Genomic DNA, 20,847 nt, shown 5'->3' on the forward strand with positions numbered 1-20,847 from the left:
TATTTAGCCCATATGATTCAATTAAATAAAACCTATTCTTGAAAATGGGCGAATGGATTCACTTAAATAAATGGGCGAATGGAAGGTTGTAACTCCTAGTGGGCTATTTGAGGTGATTTGTAAAAATGTGCTATGATACAAAATATTCGCCCACTAAAAATTTAAAACCCCTTAATTTCGCCAAAGAGCCAACATTCGCCCTTAAAATTTTCTATGTAAATCATAATAAATAATTTTTTTTTTAAGAAAGCGAAATAAAATAAATTCTTTTAAAATGAAATGGTTTTTAATAACGTCCACAAAACCTTGTTATACAAAAAAAATTTGAAATAATTTGATTTTTAATTACATCCACAAAATCTACTTTAAAAAAGCGAAATAAAATAAATTCTTTTGAAATAAATGGTTTTTAATAACATCCACAAAACGTAGTTATAAAAAAAAAAGAGTTTGAAATGATTTGATTTTTAATTACATCCACAAAATCTTGCCTACTTTATCAAGAGGACCACCAAACGTGGCTACCGTTGAATACAAATAATTTATTTAAATATGGAACATTATAATTGGCTCTCGTGCAGTGTTCATGGTCCAAACGTAGGAGACAAGTGAGATGATGCACAGGACAATGATGGGCCAAGAAGTTTGAATAACAAATTCATAAAGACTAGTAGACGAGCGTTTGACTATCCACGAACCGACTTGTGAATCACTGCACCTAATTTTACCCATAAACAGAGTGAACCGACTTGTGAATCACTGCAGCTAAATTTACCCATAAACAGAGTGAAAGCCGTGATTCTTTTAATGCATTTTATGTAATTTGTTAATTTTCATCGAAAGAAGCTTCCGCGGGTTAAACGCGATAAGCGGAGGGAAGGAGCGGAGGGAAGGAGCAGGATATCCACGGTCCACCCCTCGTTTTGAATACTCTCCGTGGTAGGCCGCAGGCGTATATATATGCAATGTGTATATGTCCAATTGACAGAGTGTGTGTGCTTGGTAATTTGTATTGCAGTGGAGTTGGGATTGCATCTCGATTTTCCCAACAGTACGCACTTCAAAATGCCTATTTGAAACATCAAACTCTTCATTCAGATACATAAATACAGTCACCCTGGGACCAATTCTATATTTTTTCTGTGCCATCTTCTGCACTTTCCTCGGCCAATCCCATAAATCTGCTGCTATAAGGGTTTCTTGCAGGGTTGGGGATGGAAACGATTCCAACATGGCAGGTTCTGAGCTTGGCCGGCATTTTGGGCTGGATCTTGTTCTCCAGATTGACAAATTTGACGGTTCGAATCAGATCCTTGACGCAGCCATTCGTCACCAACCAGGTTGAGAAGTATATCAGCTTTGTGCTCCGAGTTCAGGTACCTTTTTAGTTTTTCGTTCAAAGGAGCTCAGTTGTTTGACAGATTTCCCCAACCCAACATATATATAATGAATTTATTTGTTTTTCCTTTTTCTTCAAAGGAGTTCAGTTGTTTGAGAGAAAGGGGCATTGGAATTGTTTGAAGACCATGTATCTAAGCCCTAAAGGCCATGTAGACATTATCTAAATGTCTAGGATTTGTGAATATGTATAAGATTTTGGATTTTTTTTTGAAGGGGTTGCTGTTCTTTCCTCTATCCTCAAGGCACCAACAAAGTTATTTTACATATCTACTTTGAAGACATATAGGCCATTAACAAGAAGCCCTGTGAGGTATACCCTTGCATTACGATTTGTTTCAAAATTTTTCTTTTGAGCAGGTGAAGCTCAAGGCTCAAACGTAATTACATGCTTATTAGGCACTCACAATGTTACTATGACTAGGGAGAACTGCACCAGTTGAATTTCTATTTACAATTTCGTTCATCACTGGTCCTAGTCACCTGGTGCACTCTTGGGAGTTCTACACAGCTGACTTAGCAATTTTCGACCATTCAGCCTTATCTGCTTATGATTCTGCTCATAGCTGTGACATAAGGCACTAAAATATAGAGAACTTTCTACAATGAGTTAACCTCGTATTCATTGCGTCGGTTAGTAGTTAGAACTGTTTTTGCGCAATGCTGATTTACTTTAACTAGTGATCAATCTAAACTATGCCAGACCAAAATCTGGCTGTTGGAAATCATTCTTGGGCAAATGCCAAATATTGTTTTACCTCGCTTGTACTAACAGTTGTTTGCATGAGTAATTAGAGAAGTTCTTATGACTTTAATTATTTCTGGGTATTGTTTGTAAATAACTGATATGAATGGGAAACTTTAGAGATGTACTGTTTGCTTGGATTAGTTTTTGAATAGCTCTATATACCTGATTGATATTAATGAATAATTAATTAGGATAAGTGAATAAGTGTGGTTGTTACAGCGACCACTCACCTATATGAATGAATAATATAAATATATCTATAAATATAATAATTTCAATGCTCATTTGCCCATGTGCAGCTTGATTAGCAATCACCATGTTATGAAGTATTATGTAAATTGTAAAAATGAAGTTTCAAATCCCCTATGGTGTTTACCATACAAAAATCAATAATTCCATACTCATTTGAATAAAGTATACTAGTATGGTACCATATCAAATATTTGAATTTGATGTTTTAGTACTTTAAGATATCTAATTCACCAAGTAGTTTTGCGCATGGGATCCTGTCATGTTGGTTCATTAGGCTTATTAATTCTACAAAGTTCATGTTTTCAGGGCCCATTGAGTTCAAACTTTAAAATCACACGAATTGAACTTGGTAACAAATTGACAGACTGAAAATGGAGAGTCAACTTGGTAACTCAATAAAACTCAACACAAACTTGAATATGACTTAGAAACTCAAACAAAATTTAATGCAAAACTTAGCAAAACTCAACTTGGTAGAACTTGACAAAACTCGATAATAAATCAACAATAACTTTGTACTTGACCAAGAGTTGGTCAGTTTTGCCAACAAATTCATCTCAACTTCTCAAGTTGGTGAGCTTGGTTTACTTGTTTATTTGTTTATTTGTTGTGATTCTTGTTTTCATCCAGCTCCTTTGACTAGTCTGATGTGAATAGTTTTCTTGTCGATTCTTTTATCAGATTTATCCATATACAAGTAGATTCAATACAACCACTTTTTAAATGATTTATTAGGATTTAAAAAATAAACAGCCCCTTCACTTCTAATCTCCTTGTAAGTCAACCAAGTATGAACATGAGAGGTTTGGATTGTAGCTTGAGTAGGCCCCAAATTTCTTTGTAATGGATATCATGGATACAATATCACTACCAACAGCACATCGAATTAAACAACCTCGGCAAGTACTGATATAGGATGAACTTGAAGAAGAACTCTCTCCACTTGGACCTAGATGGCAATGTATGGCAAATGAGCAAAGCATTTCAAGACTAGGACTAGATGGCTCAGAAAAGAAACACCAAAATTTGAAGCTTAGGATACTTGTCTTCGTACAGGGGGATTGCAGAAGTTTTCAACAAGAATTGTGCTAGTGATATTACACGGTTACATTATGAATCATTTGCACTTTGTAATTTTTGTTCACTTATGAATTTCTCTTATAAGGAACTGCCATCAACGCTAGGTGTCCATATGTTCCTGAGTGTCTATGTGTCCTTAGGTGTTGCACATGTCCATGCAATTCTGAAAGAGCTAACCTTGCATGCATGCCACATGGTTATTATGACTTGCCCGTATGTCTAAGGTGAAGAAACTCATACTAGATTCTGTGAAAGACCCCCTTGATCCCTCATTTTGTACGTAAATCAACACGAGATATATGAAGAATTAAGCCTTCTATATTATAGTGTCAATGTCTCTTGCAAGATGCTCCTAAAGAATAAGCTCACTAGTACTTGCATGAGTGACACAAACATGATGGCTAGCTACTTGATGGAGATCATTTAACCTAGAGATTAACTCTTTGCTGTATGAGACAAGATCAAGAATGAGGAGTTAGTGCCCGTTGCTCTAAATGGGTTCTTATCACCTTGGAAAGCCTTTGTTTAGGTTGCCTATGCTTGTGAGAAAATGTCCACCTTGAGAAGATTTGGGATGGTTTTGTCCAGGAGATACAAGCAGAGAGAAAATAGTGCTTAAGAGTGAAAGAGTTTCAAAACCTAGCCCTTACTGGGAATGTTGGGAGAGTAGGTGAGAAAGGAGGGTTAAGAAAGAAAAAGGAAGATTCAAGGTCTTCAAATTAGGGGAAGAATGACTCAAGTCATGTGAAATGCTTTAGTTGTCACAAGATGGAGGAGTGTGCATTTTAGTGTCCTGAGAAGAAGAAAAATCCAACCAGCAATAGATGTAGTTTGCAGGGAATGTAGAAGCTTCAATCAAAGTGGATGAGTTAGCATCCAAGGCTGAGACAACTTTCTCCATGGTTTCATGCTCTTCCACTCACACAATTTTCACAATTTTGGTGTAGGGTGGCATGTAGATGGTGGAACATCCAAATGCATGAACAAGAAGGTTTTTCACAAAATTCAAGAATAAGGGGATGGCATACAAGTGGACTTGGCCGATGATACTACTTCTCTAGTTACTAGAATGGGCTTTGTTCCCTTCTACATGCATTTAGATGATGTTTTAGAGTTACATAATGTTTTTATTGTTCCTTGTTTGACTAAAAATCTTCTTTCAGCTTCAACCATGAAAGACATGAAGTGTGTGGCTAAGTTTGATGATCAACAAGTCATAATTAGAAATGGCAGCCATGAACATGGTCAAATTTTATCTAAAGGAATGCAAGAAGGCGGTCTTTATAGGCTACTAACAATTCTAATGAAGTGTGATGCTTTAGTGTGAAAATGAAAACCTTGCAAGCTATGGCACAAGAGCACTATGGAGCACTCATTAGGGGAATTTTGAGGTCTAAAATGGACCTCCTAAAGAAAATGATAAAATAAGAGTTAAAATAATAAAATAAGAGTTAAGGAAATTGCCTCTCTTTTTTTAATTGTATTTTCGGCTTATCTCCTTATTGGTTTACTCAAATTTCAAGTGTAGACACCCGTTGGATGCATAATTAAATTCTACATCCAATGAGTACCCACTCCACATATTTTTTGAGTAGACCCACATCATTGGATGTGGAATTTAATTCCGCATCCAACTGATGTCTACACTTGAAATTTGAGTAAACCAATAAGCAAATAAGTCGAAAATACAATTAAAAAAATAGTTTTCTTCTTCTCCCTCCAAAATATTTACCCCTAGGATGACATCATCATCTTGAATCCTATTGGTTCTTTTGAAGTTAATTTTGTTAGTACATTTTTTGTTTTGAGGCCCATTTTTTATCTCAAAATTCTCCTAATGTCTGCGCTTGAAGGATATGGTACAAGGATTGCTAGACTTTGAGATCGAGAAGACTAGAGTGTGTTAGGATGTGTACTCAACAAACATGCGAAGATTGTTTTTCCAAGCAATGAGGATAGCTCAAGAGAGATCCTTGATAGTTGATATTGAAATATTTTAGTTAAGGTTGACATTGAAATATTTCTTTTTGCTATTAATATTTTTCCTAAATGTCAAGTGTGAACTCCATGTTGAGCAAGAAAAGAATTACACATCTTCCTCATACTAAATTGTGAAGACTAAAGGTGAAGATTTCAACAAACTATAGATGAATTTTTCTACAAGTTCACAAAGTTTAAAGTCCTTGTGGAGAATTAGATAGGTAGGAAGATAAAGGTACTTCATTTTGAGAATGGTGGAGTGTGCACTTCCAAGGTAGTGTTATCCAAACATAATAAATTCTGCTAAAACTGGTTGGTCTGACCAATTCTTGAGCCTTTTTGGCTCAAATTACAACCTCAAACTAGAAAAGGCATATTTTGTACATAATCAACATATTCAAGAGAATAAGGTTGGTTTTGCACATAGTCATATGGTTGGTGTGTGGGGGAGACCACAAGGGAGTTGCTGCTCCCTTGACCCTTGTGACAACCCTTAAACATTGAAATCCTTCATAATATCATTGTTGTTTATGTATTTGATTCAAATATGGATTGCACTTGGTGCTACTTTGGTTATATGTGCCCTTGCTATATACATGATAAAACTTTGTAATTGTGTCTAATGGGTTGGATTCATATGGATGTACATGAATACATACACACATCAAATTTGAATATTTTATGTATTTTTTGGTTTATCAATTTTGGTTTCTAGTTATCAGTTCTAGTTCTTGGGGTTGACCATTTTGATTATCAATCTAGTGTTAATAAAATTGCACCAAGGACATTGATGCCCTTAATAAGGACGTAAAGAATCAAGATTTAGAGGGTGCTGACAGTGCCATACAACCCACAACAAAATGGTGTTGTAGAGAGTAAGAATTGGTCTATCGTTGAGACAATTGAAGTAGTGACCCATGACATGGATTTGCCAATGTTTCTTAGGGCAAAGGCATGCAACACAATTGTATACTACATGAATATATGCCCTTATAGGGTATGGAAGGATGAGACACTGGAAGATGCTTTAATTGTTGAGAAGCTTTGGTTATCACTCTTCCATGTATTTGGTTGTCTTGCTTATACTCATGTGCCAAATGAGAAGAGGACTAAACTTGAACCCTTGAGCATGAAGGGTGTTTTTGTTTGTTACAACAATATGTCCAAAGCTTTTTAGATTTACAATGCAAAATAGAGGAAGACAGTGGCAAGCATAGATGCAAAATTTGATGAGGTTACACCACTAAGTCTTAGGAGCCTTCCACAGAGGTTGAGGAGGGAGAAAAACTTGTTTAAAGAGAAGCAAATCAGATTTAGATTAGCAAGGTTCCAATCAAGGAACAAAGGCCTCATACAATCTAATATAGCCAAGCCAAGATGGCTTACCTAGACTTTGTAGGGGGTAGAGGAACAAGTGGGAATGCCAAATCTTCTTTTCAGGTGAGCCACACCCTAAGATACTTTTTGCACTAATTTCTTATTTCATTGATAAAGAGCCTTCAAGCTATGAGGAGGTCACAATTGATCATGTATGGTAGGATGACATGACTAGGGAATATTATTCCTTCCCTTGTAATGATGTCTAGGAGATTGTGCCAAGAACAATGGGGAAATTTATGATAGATTCAATGTGGTTGTTTGAGATCAAGCATTTGGTTTATTGGAGCCAGATTCAAAGTGAGAGAAATCTCATAGAAGGAGGCAATTGACTATGAGGAAATGTTTGCTCCAGTTGCAAGGTATACTTCTATTTGAGTCATTATGTCTATTGCAACTATTTTTGGTTGACCTTTATACCATATGAATGTAAATATTGTTTTTTTGAATGCTGTGATTGGTGAAAAAGTGTACATTAATTAATTGAGGGGTTTTTAGGTGAATGGGTGAGATACCCATTTGTGTAGGTTGAAGAAGGCTCTTTACAGGTTGAAGTAGGCACTACCTACATGGTACTCAAGGATTCATGGGTACTTATTAAAGTTGGGATCTTCCAAAAAGTTTGCAGATACTTTAATTTATATCATAAATCTAATAATCTTGTCTTGGTTTTGTATCTATATGACTTGATTCTTATAGGTAGTTCTAAGAAGCTCATTGTGTAGTGCAAGGAGAAGTTGGCCAACTAATATGATATGAACATTGGCCCAATGCATTTTATTTTTAGGCCTTTTAGTTGGTAGAGTGTAGGTGAAATCTTCCTTGGACAAGGGAAATATTCAATGGAGATTTTGAAGAGATTTTAAATGCTTAACCGTGAACTTGTGGCCAAATCTAAAATTATTTGTTGATTTAGATTCTGAATTGGTTGATCCTTCTTTGTATGGACAATTTATTATTTCTTTGATCTATCTTGTGTTTACAAAGCTTGATATATGTTTTGTTGAGGAATGAGACCAAAGAAAGTAATAAAATAATAACAACTAAAAATTTCCCAACAAGTCACCCATACTAGTACTACTTTGGGCCAAGCGCGCTTAACTGCAAAGTTCTCATCCAATCTGATACATTAATGTTGGCATGATCCAAGTTGTTTAAGAAATGCAACTTCATGAGTGACAAAGGAATATGTCATAATGCGTGAGATAAATATTGCAAAAAAGCATTATAAAAATAATTGAGAATAGGGCACATGCATAAAATAAATATTGACATTATAAAGATAACTCAGAATATGGCACATGCACAAGAGAGGTATTTTAGAAAAGCAATAAAAACGAACTCAAATATTTATTGAATTGATAATATCCCATGAGACTACATTATGAGAAAAAGCATGCTTTGCTCCTAGTGAATTCCTATATTTATAATTTTTACGGGTGTCTTTCCATCGAGAGTAATCCCTTCTTACATTTCAAAATACTATGGTTTACAAAAATCCATGGGTGAATACCATGGGCAAATATAATAAATTACGACACCATGGGTAAATATAATAAATTATGATACCATGGGTAAATACCATGGTTTATAAAATCCATGGGTGAGTATCATAATTACGATGGTAAAATTAGAATCATCATATGATTACATTCTCACTTTAATAATATGATCTATTTTGTTTATTATCATGCATTATCCATGGTTTTAACAACCATTTATAGAAAATAATTATTAACTGCGGTAATTATTTTCCACTTGGATCAATCCTCCCCCCTTAAGAAGCAATGGTCCCCATTGCATAAAGTTCCCTTCGGGGAAGCCTTTGTTGAATAGGAGCATAACTGTGGGTTTGTGGATGACCCAAAACCAAGTGTTGTTGAAGACAAGGGTTTTGTGTGGTTGATCCATAACCGTGGGTTTGTGGATGACCCTTAACCATGAAGATCTGAGGATAGGGATACATAGGGATACCCTGTAATGCTCGTGGGCCAACTGTGATGCTGGTAGTGTGCGGCATAGCAAATGGACTTTGATGGCAAGGGTTTTGTGTGGTTGACCCACAACTGTGCTGAGATAGTTCACTTTCCAATGTGTTTGGAAGAGATCTGGTGGCTTATCTTTGTAAATTTTTACAATCCAGTGAGGTATTGTAAAGACTTCCATTATCTCACTCCTTTGTCGTGTAAGTGCTTCCTCGAGCAACAGTTTGACAAGATCTCCTTCTTTGTCATTTTTCTTTTCGTCCGCCATGTGAGGTTGTTGGGGTCAGTTAGGATAGTTTTGCAAATGTTGCAATAGTTCGAGTTCGAGCTCCTTGTACCATGACCTCATTGGGACATGTGCAAAAAAATAGACAAGAGCAGCCCCACTCTGATACCACTGATCTAGATCGTTAGAGGAATGAGACCAAGGAAAGTGACAAAATAATAAGAACTAAAAATTTCCCAGCAAGTCACCCATCCCAGTACTACTCTGGCCCGAGCACGCTTAACTGCAAAGTTCTCATCCAATCTAATACATTAATGTTGACATGATCCAAGTTGTTTAAGAAATGCAACTTCATGAGTGACAAAGGAATATGTCATAATACGTGAGATAAATATTACAGAAAAGCATTATAAAAATAATTGAGAATAGGGCACAATGCGTAAAAGAAATATTGACATTATAAATATAACTCAGAATATGTCACATGTGTAAGAGAGGTATTTCAAAAAAGCAATAAAAATGAACTCAAATATTTATTGAATTGATAATATCCCATGAGACTACATTATGAGAAAAAGCATGCTTTGCTCCCAGTGAATTCTCATATTTATAATTTTTATGGGTGTCTTTCCACCGAGAGTTATCCCCTTTTACATTTCAAAATACCATGGTTTACAAAATCCATGGGTGAATACCATGGGAAATATAATAAATTATGACACCATGGGTAAATATAATAAATTATGATACCATGGGTAAATACCATGGTTTACAAAATCCATGGGTGAATACCATGGGTGAGTATCATAATTACGATGGTAAAATTGAAATCATCATGCGATTAGATTCTCACTTTAATATTATGATTTATTTTGTTTATTATCACGTGTTATCTATGGTTTTAACAACCATTTATAGAAAATAATTATTAACTGCAGTAATTATTTTCCACCTGGATCATTTATTTTTGGAGGGCACAATTAATTGTGATATGACGTATGTGGGAGATGGTGAATTATTGTTGCATGGGGTTTGTTGATTTTGATTGGGAAGGAGATGCAAGTGCTAGGAAGATCAATTATGGTTTGTGTTTCAACTTTGGGCACATGTATGATTTCCTGGTTCAACAACAAGCAAGCGACATTAGCGCTTAGTTTAGCAAAGGCAGTGTACATTTCAACTTTTGTTGCTTATTGTGAAGCCGTATGGCTTCTTAAATTGATAATAGAGTTGACTGATGAGATGTTGGAGCCCCCTCTTGTTTATGGTGGCAATTGGAATTGTGTTAGGCTATTTGAGAATCCATTGTTTCTTGATCACTCTAAGCACATTGATATCTGATACCATTTCTCTAGAAATAGAGTTTAGAAGGGAGTAGTTGTTCTTGATTCTATTCCTTTGGATTTGTAGGCAATAGACATTTTGATGAATCCCCTAGCTAGGGGATGTTGGAGAGGTTGAGGGAGAAACCTGGTTTGGTGGAGAATACATTCCTTGCAAAGGAGTGTTTGTTTTACCTATTGCTCCAAGGTGATTCCCCGTAGCAACAACATATTCAACATATCTAGTTCAACCTTTGATCCGATAACAACATTTGAGTGTTTTTGGAGTAAGGTAAAAGAGATTCCACTGTGATCTGGTTTAGTAGGAAGGTTGCATGAGGAGTCATTCTATTTCTAGTGGACGCAAATCCCTATCCATGCAAGGAACATTACATGTGTGTAAAAATTTCTCATTTCCCACCCCGGTTTTCAGTTTCACCTTATTTCTCTCGTATAGTTAAAGGCCCTTTCCCATATCCATACATTCAACAATTGAAAAAATAAATTTTTGCTGAAAACACATTCTATTTCTGAAAATTTTACAGAATGCTGGAAAATGCAGAAATAAAAATCAGCAGGTACAAACAACCATTTAGCACATTTAAACACAATGATTTTTGGTCAAGGTGACCCTGGAAAAACCCCCTACAACTCTTGGGGAAAACCAGTTCGAGAGCTCTTTCTTATTTCTGAAAATGCTTTTACAGTGAGAAAAATATTTAGCAAAAATTCAGCAAGCAAACTTTTACAACTTATCTCGTTTTCCGTGCCTCATAGCCAACTGGAAAATTGCTGTATGGTTGCTGTACGGACTGCTGTACAGACCTCGATTTCTGTGCAGAAAATTAGTTGTACGACCCTCGATTTTTGTGCAGAAAATCTGCTGTACGGCCCTCGATTTCTGTGCCCAACTGCTGTACGGTTTTCCTAGAAAATCGTGCCCAACTGCTATACGGCCTTTACAAATAAACTGCTGTATGGATTTGCTACACTGCTGCTTTGAAATGTGTGCCAAGCTGTTGCCTCCTTCTCCTCCCTGTCCAGAAATTTCCCTTGCTCTCTTGCTCTCTCTCTCTCAATCTGCTCATGAAAGAATGAATGAATGACCTCCTTTTCCTCCTTTAATCTAGCCCTAAGTGACTTTTGGGTGATCCCTAAATCCAATGGCTGAAATAAATTGAGATCTAGGGCTGAGATTAAATGCTCATTTAAATTTCACTTTCTATTTTTTAATTCACCCCACTTTAATAAAGACCCACTTAGTCATTTATTTCCAAAGTCACTTTTCCTTTCTAATTTTTCATTGACTTTAATAAAGTCACTTTAAAATTAGACTTTAGTAACTTTATCACTTAAAGTCACTTTTAAATTAGATTTGACTTTATAAAAATTATAAAGTCACTTTAGGAGAAAAATTAAATTCTTTTGGACACTTTTCCCTAGGCCAAAGATCAAAGCCTTAGGGAACCACTTGTCCTCCGGTACCAAATTTCAACACTCCCTCTTACCGAGGAAGGTGTTCCTCACCACACCCATCTTGTCTCTGAAGTAGTCATGCTTGCCCCGTGGTAAGGCTTTGGTAAGAATATCTGCAACCTGCTCATCAGTGGGAATATACTCAAGCTTCACAGCGCCCTTCTGAACACAGTCTCTGATGAAATGATATTTGATCCCGATATGCTTTGACCTGTCATGAAATACTGGATTCTCCGTGAGTTTAATGCAACTCTGATTATCACAGTAAATCACTGAAGGTCTCAACGGCTGACCAAATAAGCCAAACAACATCTTGCGAAGCCAGATGGCCTCACAACTAGCTAGACTGACTGCCATATACTCTGCTTCCGCTGAACTCAATGCTACTGACTGCTGCTTCCGGCTGAACCATGACACTACTGCCGAACCCAACCCAAAATAGCACCCTGAAGTGCTCTTCCTATCAGAAGCACAACCTGCCCAATCAGAATCAGTATAACCTGCCAATCTCACTCCATCCCCCTGCCTGTAGTCCAGACCATAATCCACTGTCCCCTGCAAGTACCGCAAAATGAGTTTTGCAGCCACCCAGTGAACCTCCCTAGGCTCACACATAAACTCACTCATCGTGTTGACTGCAAAACAAATATCTGGTCTAATGTTGACCAAATACATCAACGAACCAATCAGCTGCCTGTACAATGTGGGATCCACCAACTCGGAATCTGAAGCATGAAGCTTCTTCCAGTTGGTGATCATCGGTGTCGACATGGGTCTACAATCCTCCATGTGGAATCTGCCAAGGATGTCCACAATATACTACCCCTGCCCCAGGAAGAAATGCCCCTCCTCTTGCCACACCTCAAAACCCAAAAAGTAATGCATCAAGCCGATGTCCTTCATCTCAAACTCTGCTGCAAGATCTCCCTTGCAGTGCTCTATTAGTCTCTCTGCACCTGTAATGACCAAGTCATCCACATACAACACCAGAATGAGAGGCTCCTCACCAATCACAATAAAGTAAAGGTTCGGATCTGCCTCACTCTTTGTGAAACCCATCCCTTGCAAGTATGTATCTATTCTGGAGTACCAAGCTCTGGGAGCTTGCTTCAGGCCATAAAGGGCCTTCTTCAGTCTGCACACATGGGACTCCTTCCCATGCACCTCAAAGCCCTGTGACTGCTCAATGTACACCTCCTCCTGTATGAAGCCATTAAGAAATGCAGTCTTCACATCCATCTGGTGGATCTTCCAACCCATCTCTGCTGCTATCGATATAATGGAGCGGATCGAAGTATATTGAGCCACGGGAGCGAAGGCTCCTCATAATCAACTCCCTCTACTTGGGAGAACCCTCTAGCCACAAACCTCGCTTTGAATTTCTCAATGCTGCCATCTGCAGCATGCTTTACCTTGTAAAGCCATCTGGAAGTAACCATGGATTTGCCCTCAGGCCTCGGCACAACCTCCCAAACATCATTCTTCATGATAGAAGAATACTCCTCCTGCATGGCCTCTCTCCAGACCTGCTGGCTAGCTGCCTCCTCATAGCTAGAAGGCTCAGAGTCAAGGATGCTGGTAGCCATTGCCATATAGCTACAAAACCTCTCAGGTGGTCTACTCTCTCTGACCGGCCTCTTAGGCTCAGCGATAGATGTGGCATCTCTCAAGGTGTCCTGAAGCCACTTGGGCTTCCTCTTCCCTAAGTGCACTTCTCCCATAGAAGAATGAAACTCCTACTCCCCATCATTATTAGGAGCCTGAACTCCTGACTGTCTGTCTGTTGTCCTCCTGCCTGCACCTGAACCTGTAGAAGCTGAGGTACCGTGTGAACTGTCCATCAGTGGACTCCCTAGTGAACTGCTCTGCATGCTGCCCGGAGCACCACCCCTCTGGCTCGGCGAGCCACTGCTCACTGACGGACCTGACATCCTCATAGATGTACCTCCTGATACTCCTGATCCCTGCCCACTGGATCCCTGCGACTGACTCAACTGCTGCTGAGGGTCTGGCTGATCCAGATACTCTAACTCCCGTGACCTCCTAAAGGCCTTATCCTCCTTGAACTTCACATCTCGCCTGACAACAACTTTCCTCTGTGCAGGAATGTAAATCCGAAAGGCCTTTGAGGTCTCACTGTAGCCCACAAAGTTTCTACGGTGGGCTCTAGTTTGGTCCTCTTCTCCTTGGGTATGTAGGAGTATGTAATGCACCCAAAGATACGAAGATGACCAATATCAGGCTTCTTCCCAGAAAAAGCCTCCTCTGGAGTCATGTGCCCCAAGGCACGATGCGGACTCCTGTTCTTCAAATAAACAGCTGTGTTGCAGGCCTCTGCCCACAAGAACAATGGCAACCCCTGATCATGTAACATGGCTTTGGTAGCCCCTACGATGGATCTGTTCTTCCTCTCCGCAACCCCGTTCTGCTGGGGGTTGTAAGGAACAATGAACTCCCTCCTAATGCCTGCCTCCGCATAATAGTCAACAAACTCTCCAAGGGTGTACTCTCACCCATTGTCCGACCTCAGGGACTTGATCTTCCGACCTGTCTGTGTCTCCACAAGAGCTCTAAACTCCTGAAACCGCTTGAAGACCTCACTCTTGGTCTTCAAGAAATAAATCCAGGTCTTCCTGGAGTGATCATCAATGAATAAAACATAGTACTCATATCCACTCAAGGAAACATGAGACATCCGAACGCTCACATCAGAATGAATCAAATCAAGTATCCCAGTCGCTCTGCTGTCACTGCTGGGAAAAGGGGATTTGGCAAACTTACCCATCACACTTCCTCTGCAAGTATCAAAGTGATCAATACTGAAATCTGGCACACCTATAGTGATCTCCCGTAAGGTCCTTAAGGCTCCATGATACATATGTCCCATCCTGCGGTGCCAAATCTCACACAGCTCAGAACTGCTAGCTCTGCTGTCGGTACTACTGCTCAATGCCAAAAGGGACTGGAATGCAAACTTATACACCTTTGCATGGCGTACACCTATCACTCTAGCTGAATCAACTGGAGTGCCCCTGGGATACATCAACACCTGTCCTCCCCTGAATAGTACCTCATATCCTCTGTCCTCCAAAGCTGATACGGATATGAGGTTCTTCCTCATCCCTGGCACATAAAGAACATCTGACACCTTCAAGGGAGGTTTGGACTCCCTCTGAAATGTCAGTGTCCCCACCCCGACTGCTCTAACAACTCTATCATCACCGAGTACTACCTCTATATCAGTGCCACTCTCTGAAAGCTCTGAGAAGTACTCATGGACTCCTGTCATGTGGCGTGAAGCCCCACTATCCACATACCAGATACCCGAAGATGCTTCGCTAATGGAGGGAAAAGCATGCTCCCTCTGAACCTGTGTGGCAGGTGATCCTGCACTAGAGGACTCATACGCAGTGAACCCAAACTCCCGGTCAAAACGAACTGCAAAGTCCTCAAGCTCTGTTGAAGCTGCCACGCTCTAGTTCTTCCCCTTCTTCTTCTTCTCCGGACACACAACTGCATAGTGCCCCCCATCTTTTGACAATTCCAACACTTCATCTTGGAATAGTCCTTCTGTGTGTTACCCTGTTTACCTTTACCTTTGCCTTTGTCCCCACCATTACTTGTGGAAGCCTGCTTTTTCCCTTTGCCTTTCTTGCCTCCTGCCGATAGTGCTACATCCTCATCCTGCTCAACTGGCTTGGCTGCCCCAAGCTGACCTTTCCTGATCTCTGTCTGAATGCAATCATCCCAAAACCTCTCCCATGTGGGAAGGGTTTCACATGCACAAACCCCATCAGCAAAGTTCATCCATGAACGGGGGAGGCTATTTATTGCAATCCGCACCAACTCAGTGGGTGGAATGTCCTCTCCAATTGCTGCCAACTCATCTCTCACATTAGTAATCTTGGTGAGATATCGAGCTGCACTATCATTACCCATCTTAATGGTCTTCAGCTTTTCCTTCAGGACCATTTTCCGGTTCTCATTGGTACTCTGGTAGAGATTGGACAATGCTGTCCACATCTCATGGGCATTTTTCTTTCCTCTTACATGAGGAATGCAATGGTCTTTGACTCCGTCTAGAATCAGTGTCTTACCCTTGTTGTTCTTTTTATTATACTCAGCCAACTGAGTAGCATCAGTAGGCACAACAACAGGGTTCTGTGTGGTATGCACCATGATGTCCCAGACTTCTGCCTCCTCAAAGATACTCTGCATTCTCTCCTTCCAAACGCTGTAATTGCTATGCCCATCCAACCTATCCTCCACCCTCAATCCCAATGACATCCTGCTGTCCTAAAAACTGAAAAATAGCACTGCTGTAGTAAAGATAAAACTGCTGTTTGTGAAAAATCAGCTTGCTGGAATTTTCTGAGTGAAAAATCAGCAGGCTGTAATTTTCCTCCTTGCTGTCCCAAATTGCACTTCAGCACTCAAGCTCTGATACCATGTAAAAATTTCTCATTTCCCACCCTGGTTTTCAATTTCACCTTATTTCTCCCATATGCCCTTTCCCATATCCATACATTCAACAACTGAAAAAATAAATTTTTGCTGAAAACACAAATTCTGAAAATTTTACAGAATGCTGGAAAATGCAGAAATAAAAATCAACAGGTACAAACAGCCATTTAACACATTTAAACACAGTGATTTTTGGTCAAGGTGATCCTGGAAAAACCCCCGACAACTCTTGGGGAAAACCAGTTCGAGAACTCTTTCTTATTTTTGAAAATGCTTTTACAGTGAGAAAAAATATTTAGCAAAAATTCAGCAAGCAAACTTTTACAACTTATCTTGTTTTCCGTGCCTCACAGCCAACTGGAAAACTGCTGTAATACTGCTGTAGGCTGCTGTACGGAGTGCTGTACGGACCTTGATTTCTGTGCAGAAAATCAGCTGTACGACCCTAGATTTTTGTGCAGAAATTTTGCTGTACGGCCCTCGATTTCTGTGCCCAACTGCTGTACGGTTTTCCTAGAAAATCGTGCCCAACTGCTGTACGGCCTCCACAAATAAATTGCTGTATGGATTTGCTAAACTGCTGCCTTGGAATGTGTGCCAAGCTGTTGCCTCCTTCTCCTCCCTGTCCAGAAATCTCCCTTGCTCTCTTGCTCTCTCTATCTCAATCTGCTCATGAAAGAATGAATGAATGACCTTTTCTTCCTTTTCCTCCTTTAATCTAACCCTAAGTGACTTTTGGGTGATCCCTAAATCCAATGGCTGAAATAGATTGAGATCTAGGGCTGAGATTAAATGCTCATTTAAATTTCACTTTCTATTTTTTAATTCACCCCACTTTAATAAAGACCCACTTAGTCATTTATTTCCAAAGTCACTTTTCCTTTCTAATTTTTCATTGACTTTAATAAAGTCACTTTAAAATTAGACTTTAGTAACTTTATCACTTAAAGTCATTTTTAAATTAGATTTGACTTTATAAACATTATAAAGTCACTTTATGAGAAAAATTAAATTCTTTTGGACACTTTTCCCTAGGCCAAAGATCAAAGCCTTAGGGAACCACCTGTCCTCCGGTACAAAATTTCAACAATGTGGAGGTTGTGTTATCTTTAGGAGGGTATAGATCCCTAGATTAGGTAGGCACATGCACAAGAGACATTCTCATGCATGCTTCCCGTACTTTCTCTTTTTGAGTGGGGTGCACTATTTGAGGTAGGTTATTCCATCATGAGAGTGCATTAGGTTTAAGGTTTGATCTCTTTACAAAGGGTGCTCTATTGCATGTGTTCAATTTCATTGTAATTTTATCTTTTCTTATCCCAAAAGAGAGATTGGGTACTTCATTTAGATTAATTTTTTCCCTGTTCTATAAAAGAGGGACAAGGTGCTTCATTGAGATGGTTCAAAACTTGATTTTTGTCGAGTGTATTAGCCAGTTGTAGATATAATTCTTCTTTCCAATAGTAAAGAGATACAAGATTGGTTGTTGCAAATTTAGCTTTTTGTCCAATTTTTCATAGTTACATGTTTGTATATCCAACATTCCTTAAAATTAGGTTTATTAATGGTAGGATAACATGACAACAATAGCAATAAGAGGGCTTGAAATCACACTATTCCATCTAAATGGAGCATAATTTTTTACAAGGTAATCATAATGTGTTTCAGAGGTGTCCTAATATAAAAATAAACATGTGGAAAATAACTTCACAAAGAAAGCCTCACATAAAAATCATTTTATGCTGCCAATCTTCAATCCAAGATCTAAGCATATGATGTTGAAAATAGTAGCGAGAAAGGGTTCGTTGATTTGTGCCTTAATTTAAGGAGCCACAATGAGTTTCTCTTTAGCATGCTCGAGTTCCCTATAAGTTAGGATGAAATCCCATAATTTAAGATTCGTTCCTAAAAGTTAGGACGAGTTATGAGGCAGTTAACTAATGAGCAAAAGTGGAAGGCCAAGTTTGTTGTCTTCTAGTGCGAGTAAAGTTGGGAAAATGACGAGTGATTGTGTCTTAAGTTCTAGAGTTGAGATAAGGCGAGTTGCATGAGTTAGTTAGCTCAGTTAACTCAATCATTCACAAAAACACTTTCCTAAAATTAGAACTTGCTAACTTCAGCCATTCGAATTGCTTTAAAAGGAGGATGAAGGCACAAATTTGATCATTGTCTTGTGAGCATGACTTGGTGAGACAAGACAATAGAGCTCACGGGTTTGTGAGAAGGTTGCACAAGTTTGTGTGTGTGAGCTTGTGAGAGGAAGAGTGTGCAAGAGAAGCTTGTGCACAGATTGGTAGAGGGCAACAAAGATCAACAGTCTTGCAAGGGTTTCATGCTTAGAACAAGCAGGGAAGACAAGTTTGTGTTTTGATTGAAACAATTATTTTTGTAAGAGATCTATTGCTCAGTTTTTCCTAACAATAAAATTCTAGAACAAGTAGAGGGTTTTCCCAATTGAGTTCCCTAAAAAATAATTGTGTTTTGCTGCTTCGTGACTATGATTTGTTTTTGTTCCTATTCCACTGCAAAGTTTAGTAGAGAAATTCTGTGTTTTTTTTCCCAAGGAAAAATCACAACTTTAATCATAAATGAACAAAATTACATTTTGTAGATGCTTAAAAAAGCATATGCAGAAATCACTGATCTTGGTATCCAAGATCAAAGAACAAAAAGGATTTAAAAAAATTACTCCCTTTTGCCTTTCTTTTTTTCCACTTTCCACCAACCATTATTGTTGGGAGTGAAAGATACAATAGACATTTGCGTTTCTGTTATATTTGCAGGTGATTCTTTATCATAATCTAAACTTTCTGATGCATGTATTCTTTTGGTGCCGCTAACTTCTTTTTTAGATGGGATTTTCTCTACCTGTTGCTGTTGTATGGAAGACATAGGAACTATTAAGGAATTATATTTTTCGTCATTCTTTTGCCTAGATTCATGGGGCTTCGGGACATTGTCGTGTGTAGCTTTTTCTGTGAGTTCTACCTCCTCTCCTTCAGCTTCCTGTGATTATTGCCATCCTTTTGGTTTTGAAGCTTGTCGCTTTTTATTTTTGGATTTGCTTTTGCTTGTGGACAAGATTTTTGAAGGTGACCTATTTGTAAACACATACGACAACGGAAGGCCGTATTCTCGTAATCTAGTGGTTGAGTCCACTTCAGATTGTTATGGAGCAAAATAATTCTATCAGGTAATCCTTTACTGAGATCTACCTCTATGCATATTCTGGCAAAGGTAAAAATGCCTTTTGAGACTCGATCTACGTCCATTTTTAAGAACTTCCCCAAGGAATTCCCTATTCCCTCTAAAACTAAGAGATGCCAAAAATGAAGGGGAAGATTATGTAACCTGACCCAGACTGGCATTTTGGAAACCACCATGGTATTTGCGTCGAAATCCGGGAACCATGGTGTCAAGAAGAGACCTGTGTTGCCCTAGAACCACGGTCCCTCATTTAAAACATATTGCAAATCTGTTGCTGTATCAAACTTGACTATGAAGAAACCTTTTGAGCAAAGATGAAATTCACAATTTTCTGTCCAGGTAGAAAATATCCATTGATGTAAATTCTCTAATTTGGGCCAGAATCCATTGAATTTGCATATTATTTCTTTTGTATAAAATTCAGAGTATATCTCATTAACTTTTGTCAAGTTGATTGTTAGTGTCGGCACCTGGTTCATTTGTTCCACAATATAGGGACCAGGTATGTTGGGACATTGTTCTTCCTTGGTTTGTGGTTTTGATCTCCTTTTAACTATGTCCTTGAAAGAAACTGTGCCTTTGGTGTTGGTTCCCTGACAGCCTCCAAGGAGATGTGATTTCAGGATGATGGTAGAATCAGTTCCTATGCCATAGTCTTGTAACTTGATTCCTTCTTGCAGAAGTTTCCCCGCATAAATCAAACTTTGAAAATGTTTTGGAATACCTATCTGCTGATGGATCTTCTGTTGCAACACTTGTATTGGTTCCCAGATCCCGATCTTCATACTTATTCACTACCCAGTTAGGGATTTAATAAAAATTTGGATCAGTTCTCCTTCATTTGGATCTGAGGGATGACCGCTCAGATCCGCCTTCTTATGGGTTGGATCTCCAACATCCTGCTCTGCGATTCCATCCAACCTTGTTTTTAAAACACACTTTGTTATTCCTTCCACCGGATCGGCAAGTAAGAAAGCGGGAAGTCTCTCTTGACACAATATTTCTTCGGCGGGATCGGGCAATCTATTTGGATCTGCATCAAAAATTACCTTTGTTGAGTTTACGTTTGTGCCAACCAGATCTTTCCCATGCGATTTCCCAGGGCATAGGTCGCCATAATGGAGGACGCCGTACAGATCTGAAACCAGAGGGGGGTCCACGATGCTAAGCGATTTATAAAATATAACCCTTGCTATCCATCGTTCAACGCTTCAAATCTCTCTCTAGCTTATACTTCCGACCGTAGATCTACTAGATCTAGAGATTGTTTAGCTAGGGCCGGGTTTGGAGTGCTCTTGTCTCCGTGGATTGCTGCAAAGGATTTGGGTTTGC

The 20,847-nt window shown here is 38.8% G+C and overlaps 1 protein-coding gene across 1 annotated transcript in view; it reads left to right on the plus strand.

Annotated features, from left to right (window-relative positions):
• The first annotated feature begins 805 nt into the window (after nt 1–805).
• SPP1 (Phosphatidic acid phosphatase (PAP2) family protein) overlaps nt 806–20,847 on the plus strand; it is a 38,193-nt gene continuing 18,151 nt past the window's right edge. Inside the window, exon 1 of the mRNA XM_089411442.1 lies at nt 806–1,376. Within this exon, the coding sequence (XP_089267568.1) occupies nt 1,215–1,376 (162 nt within the window). The 5' untranslated portion in view covers nt 806–1,214. The remainder of the gene's footprint in view (nt 1,377–20,847) is intronic.

The sequence above is a fragment of the Pinus tabuliformis genome, chromosome 3_1, assembly GCF_031772625.1.
Source record: "Pinus tabuliformis cultivar Carrire ecotype Pingquan chromosome 3_1, CPIR1, whole genome shotgun sequence".
Taxonomy (NCBI): domain Eukaryota; kingdom Viridiplantae; phylum Streptophyta; class Pinopsida; order Pinales; family Pinaceae; genus Pinus; species Pinus tabuliformis.